Source organism: Chiloscyllium plagiosum, chromosome 6, assembly GCF_004010195.1.
Source record: "Chiloscyllium plagiosum isolate BGI_BamShark_2017 chromosome 6, ASM401019v2, whole genome shotgun sequence".
NCBI lineage: Eukaryota > Metazoa > Chordata > Chondrichthyes > Orectolobiformes > Hemiscylliidae > Chiloscyllium > Chiloscyllium plagiosum.
This window is the reverse complement of record NC_057715.1, coordinates 77,970,790-77,977,359: the sequence shown is the minus strand read 5'-3', so window position 1 is coordinate 77,977,359 and position 6,570 is coordinate 77,970,790. Positions and strand designations below refer to the sequence as shown.

General features: G+C 45.0%; 1 protein-coding gene across 2 annotated transcripts in view; it reads left to right on the top strand.

Moving 5' to 3' along the window:
* Positions 1-6,570, top strand: part of micu2 (mitochondrial calcium uptake 2) — a 452,381-nt gene that overhangs the window by 232,165 nt on the left and 213,646 nt on the right. For both annotated transcript variants that reach the window (XM_043691938.1, XM_043691937.1), the window contains exon 2: positions 759-915. In XM_043691938.1, the coding sequence (XP_043547873.1) occupies positions 759-915 (157 nt within the window). The remainder of the gene's footprint in view (positions 1-758; positions 916-6,570) is intronic.

Here is a 6,570-nt window from a genome sequence, read left to right as displayed (position 1 = left end):
AGGAATAGAAAGGTCGAGGGAGGGGAGGGAGGAATCTGAGACTGTCCAGTTGAATTTGAGTTCGGGGTGGAAGGTGTTGGTGAAGTGGATGAACTGTTCAACCTCCTCGTGGGAGCACGCGGCGGCGCCGATACAGTCATCGATGTAGTGGAGGAAAAGGTGGGGGGTGGGGCCAGTGTAGTTCGGAAGATGGATTGTTCCACATATCCTACGAAGAGGCAGGCGTAGGTGGGGCCCATGCGGGTGCCCATGGCTACTCCTTTCGTTTGGAGGAAGTGGGAGGATTGGAAAGAGAAGTTGTTCAGGGTGAGGACCAGTTCAGTCAGTCGAAGGAGGGTGTCTGTGGAAGGGTACTGGTCGGTACGGCGGGAAAGAAAGAAGCGGAGGGCTTTGAGAGGAGCCTAATAACTTGTTATTAGGCTCCTCTCATCTTCTGTTGTTCATTTTCTCAAGCAAACACCATGCCCCCACACAAATGGTGCCCCGCTGCTTCCATCTCCACCAGCAACCTTGTCATCTGTTGTATGTCTTAACCTTCAATCTTCTGTATGCTCCACAAGCCTCCACATGTACTATGCTGCACCCCCAAGTAAATCAACCCACCAATAAACTGCAGATAGACAGAAAATGCCTGTCGTAATATGTTCAAATAGGTGCTTGCTTATTATAGCAATGGTTAATTAATAATGTATGAGAACAAAGATATACGAAGTTAGATTCTGAAATTTAATGAATGGTCTTTTTATTTCTGTTTTTAGGTCCAGAATACCATTAAAGAAGATACTAAAGAAGAATATGGCTGTGCTGCAACTTGCAAACAACGTTTCAAACAATTTGCCTCAATTGAATATGAGGGTGAATTATTCATGACTCCTCGAGATTTCCTGTTCTCAGTTATTCAGGAATGTACAGGCGGTAAGTTTAATATTTTGTGATAATTATTCGTGCAACTTGCTGCATACTCTGAGTATCTGAAGTTTTCACTTTTTGATTATCACCAGTTTTGTTTCAAATCCATTAAAGCTGCAGGCTTCAAAGTTTTAAAATTAAATGTATAAGTAATTAAAAATGAAAATGTTTGTTTATTGATGTAATGTAAGCATCGTTGCATTGTCCAGCATTTGTTGCCCCTGAGCTAGATGGCTTGCTAAGCTATTGCAGTGTGCAGTTCAGGATCAACCACATTACTGTGGGGCTGAAATCATGTGTATGCAGTTCTCCTTCCCGAAGGAACATTTATGAACCAGATAGGTTTTTATATGATCGGCATGGTCATGTGTGTTCTCCTAATGGTATTCAAAATGTTTCAGCACCTGGGGGCTGGGGTTGGGGCTTGGAGGTGATAATCAGCCCTATTTGATGCTATCAGATAGCGTGGAGTCTCAAGTTAATTTTGACGACGAGGCAGAAGTGGCTACTGCATATGCTGGCGATTAGAGTCAAAACTAGAGGTGCTGGAAAAGCACAGCAGGTCAGGCAGCATCCGAGGAGCAGGAAAATCAATGTTTCGGGCAAAAGCCCTTCTTCATGAATGAGGCTGAGAGCCTCGGCGGTGGAGAGATAAACGGGAGGGCGGTGGGGCTGGGAATATAGTAGCCTCACCCTCAACACTCTTATTTGTTTGGCTGAACTGGTACTCACCCTGAACAATTTCTCCTTCGAATCCTCCAACTTCCTCCAAATGAAAGGGGTAGCCATGGGCACCCACATGGGCCCCAGCTATGCCTGCCTCTTTGTCAGCTACGTAGAACAGTCCATCTTCCAGAGTTATACTTGGTACCTCTCCTCACCTTTTCCTCTGCTACATTGATGACTGCATTGGCGCCACCTCGTGCTTCCATGAGGAGGTTGAACAGTTCATCAACTTCACCAACACATTCCACCTCGACCTTAAGTTCACCTGGACCATCTCTGGCACTTCCTTTCCCCTTCCTCGACATCTCCATCAACGATGACCGAATCAACATTGACATTTTCTACAAACCCACCGACTCCCGCAGCTACCTGGATTACACCTCCTCCCACCCTATCTCCTGCAAAAATGCTATCCCGTATTCCCAATTCCTCCATCTCTGCTGCATCTACTCCCAGGTGAACCAGTTCCACCACAGAACACACTAGATGGCCTTCTTCTTTAAAGACCGCAATTTCCCCTCCCACGTGGTTGAAGATGCCCTCCAATGCATCTCCGCCCTTGAACCCCACCCCTCCAACTGCAATAAGAACCCCACTGGTACTCACCTTCCACCCACCAACCTCTGCATAAATCGTATTATTGGCCGACATTTCCACCACCACCAGGGATATATTTCCCTTTCCACCCCTATCCGCTTTCTGCAAAGACTGTTCCCTATGCGATTACCTGATCAGGTCCACGCCCCTAACAACCCATCCTCCCCTCCTGGCACCTTCCCCTGCCGCCGCAGGAATTGCAAAACCTGCAAGCACATCTCCCCCCTCACCTCAGTCCAAGGCCCCAAAGGAACCTTCCACATCCATCAAAGTTTCACCTGCCATTTCCAACATGTTATTTATTGTATCCGTTGCTCCCGATGCAGTCTGCTCTACTTTGGGGAGACCAGACGCCTTCTCACAGAGTGCTTCAGCAATCATCTCCAGGACACCCGCACCATTCAACCCCACCGTCCCGTGACTGAACATTTCAACTTCCTCTCCCACTCTGCCAAGGACACGTAGGTCCTGGGCCTCCTCCACCGCCACTCCCTCACCACCTGACACCTGGAGGAAGAACGCCTCATTTTCTGCCTCAGGACTCTTCAATCCCATGGCATCAATGTGGACTTCACCAGTTTCCCCATTTCCCCTTACCGCAGTTCCATCCTTCCAGCTCAGCACTGTCCTAGTGACCTGTCCCACCTGTCACTCTTCCTTCCCACGTATCTGTTCCACCCACCTCTCTGACCAATCACCTTTACCCCCACCTCCATCCACCTATTGCACTTTCAGCTACCTTCTCCCCAGCCCCATCCCCCTCCCATTTATCTCTCCACCCCCGAGGCTCCCAGCCTCATTCCTAATGAAGGACTTTTGCTGGAAACGTCGATTTTCCTGCACCTCGGATGCTGCTTAACCTGCTGTGCTTTTCCAGCACCACTCCAATTTTGATGACTGCCGGACAAATCCTTCCCAACACCAAAATACAGTGCCGCCAGCACTGGTATGTCTATGTCTGCACTGTCAGTGGAACAGGACAGGTTCAGAGTTGGTGTTCTGGATCAGTGGTGCTGGAAGAGCACAGCAGTTCAGGCAGCATCCGAGGACAGGCAAAATCCGAGGACAGGCAAAATCAATTTTTCCTGTCCTCGGATGCTGCCTGAATTGCTGTGCTCTTCCAGCACCACTAATCCAGAATCTGGTTTCCAGCATCTGCAGTCATTGTTTTTACCTCAGAGTTGGTGTTGGTTGAGCCCGGGACATTGGATGAAGTTTATGATTCTGTGAGAATGACTCCATCAGGCAGTTGTTTGAGTCTTCTGTGAGACAGCTTTCCCAGTTGCACAATCCCACAGATGTTAATATGGAGACTTTGCAGTGTCAATAAAACTATGTACGCCATTGTCATTTCTGATCCATTTGTTGATGCAGGATGGTCCATCTAGTTTCATTTCTTTTGTGAGACTTTGTCATAGTTACATGCAGTGGAGAGGGTTGCAAGGCTGTTTCAGAAGAAAGTCAAGAATCAACCACATTGCTATGGCACTGGTCAAGCCAGATGAAGACACTAGATTTTCCTTCCCTAAAATATGCTGATGAATGATGTGGATTTCTACAATAATTTATGATTTCAGGGACACCATTAGCTAGATTATAATTTGAAATTTATGAATTGAGTACAAAGTTCACCATGTGTCAGAATGGGAGTCACACTATGTATTTGGAATATTAGCATGGATCCCTGGAATATTAATCTAATTACTATATCACTATGCCATCACCTCCCTCTAGAAAACTTAATTTGTTATTTATCTTTGTATCAGCAAATGTAGCAATTTGTCTTTTGATTCCGTCATCCAAGTCACTCGCACTCATTGTAAAAATTGACACCCAGCACTGAACCCTGTGGCACAGTGTTTGTAATATTTTGTAGTCTCTTTTTCCTGTTAACCAGCCAATCTTCTATCTATGTGTTGCTGGAAAAGCGCAGCAGGTCAGGCAGCATCCAGGGAACAGGAGAATCGCGTTTCGGGCATAAGTCCTTCTTCAGGATTCCTGAAGAAGGACTTATGCCGGAAACGCGATTCTCCTGTTCCCTGGATGCTGCCTGACCTGCTGCGCTTTTCCAGCAACACATTTTCAGTTCTGATCTCCAGCATCTGCAGACCTCACTTTCTCCTCAATCTTCTATCTATGCCAATATTTTACCCCCTAATCCATGAGATTTTATTTCTCATAATAACCTTTGATGTGGCACCATATTAACTGCCTCTGGAAATCAAGGTACAGTACATCGATCAGATATTACTGCCTTAAAGAATTCCAATAAATTAATTAAACATCATTTTGATTTCTTTTCTTTTGTTAATTCTGCCTGATTATATGGAGCAGACTTGATGGGCTGAATTCTGCTTCTGTATCCTTATGGTCTTATGATTACCTCGACCGTTTGACAAATGCTTTGCTGTAGCATGTTTGATAATAGTTTCTAAAACCTGCCCGATGACAGATGTTAAGCTAACTGTTCTGTAGTTTCCTGCTTTCTGTCTCCCTTTTTAAATAATATGTGCTGTTTTCAAATCTAACAATTTTTTTCCCAATTCTAGCAAATTTTAGACAATTAAAATGAGCGCATCTACTAATTTGTTTGCTACTTCTTTTAGGACATGAGGATGACGTCCATCAGGACCTGGGCACTTGTCAGCCTGCAGCCCCACCATTTTGTTGCTAATTGTGATTTTCTTGAGCTCCTTCCTCTGTGCATTCTAACTCCTAATTTGCAGCTATTTCTTGGATGTACTGGTAATACCTACAGTGAAGATTGTTGTAAAATCCCTGTTCAATTCATCTGCCAGCTTCTTATTTTCCATTATTAATTTTTCATGCTCACTTTTTATGGAATCAATGTTTACTATGTTGATTCATTCAGCCACCTGTTTTTATATTTTTTGTATTCTCACGGAATACAGGGAAAACTAGCCACTTGGATACAGAACTGACTCTAAGGTAGAAGACAGAGGGTGATGGTGGAGGGTTGTGACCAGTGGATTGCCACAAGAATCGGTGCTGGGTCCACTACTTTTCATCATTTATATAAATGGTTTGATGTGACCATAAGAGGTATAGTTAGTAAGTTTGCAAATGGCACCAAAATTGGAGGTGTAGTGGACAGCAAAGAAGGTTACCTCGGATTACAATGGGATCTTGACCAGATGGGCCAATGGGCTGATAAGTGGCAGATGGAATTTAATTTAGATAAATGCGAGGTGCTGCATTTTGGGAAAGCAAATCTTAGCAAGACCCGTACACTTAATGGTAAGGTCTTAGGGAGTGTGGCTGAACAAAGAGACCTTGAAGTGCAAGCTCCATAGCACCTTGAAAGTGGAGTCACAGGTAGATAGGATAGGGAAGAAGGCTTTGGTATGCTTTCCATTATTGGTCAGAATATTGAGTACAGGAGTTGAGAGGTCATGTTGGGGCTGTACAGGACATTGGTTAGGCCACTTTTGGAATATTGCATGTAATTCTGGTCTCCTTCCTATTGGAAGGATGTTGTGAAACTTGAAAGGGGTCAAAAAAGATTTAGAAGGATGTTGCCAGGGTTGGAGAATTTGAGCTTATAGGGAGAGGTTGAACAGGGCTGTTTGGTGGCTGAGGGGTGACCTTCTAGAAGTTTGCAAAATTATGAGGGATATGGAAAGGATAAATAGACAAAGTGTTTTCCCTGGGGTGGGGGAGTCCAGAACTAGAGGGTATAGGTTTAGGATGAGAGGAGAAAAATATAGAAGAGACCTAACGGGCAATTTTTTCACGTAGAAGTTGGTATGTGTATGGAACAAGCTGCCAGAGGAAGTGGAGGAGGCTGGTACAATTGCAATATTTAAAAAGCATCTGGATGGGTATATGAATAGAAAGGGTTTGGAGAGATATGGGCCAGGTGCTGGCAGGTGGGACTAGATTGGTTTGGGATATCTGGTCGGTATGGATGAGTTGGACAGAAGGGTTTGTTTCCATGTTGTACATCTCTATGACTTGACTTTCTTTTTTTTCTCTTTCATACTCATTTTTTTCCACCTCACTAATCCTTTAGTCTTTCTGTATTTTTTTTCCATTCAGTCCAATCTTCTAGCCTGACACCCACTGGCCTAGATTATCCCTATCACTGCAGCCTCCTATTTCCTCTAATTCCAGCCTGGAGGAGAAAGTGAGGTCTGCAGATGCTGGAGATCAGAGATGGAAATGTGTTGCTGGAAAAGCGCTGCAGGTCAGGCAGCATCTAGGGAACAGGAGAATCGACGTTTCGGGCATTAGCCCTTCTTCAGGAATGAGGAAAGTTGGTCCAGCAGGCTAAGATAAAAGATAGGGAGGAGGGACTTGGGGAGGGGCGTCGGAAAT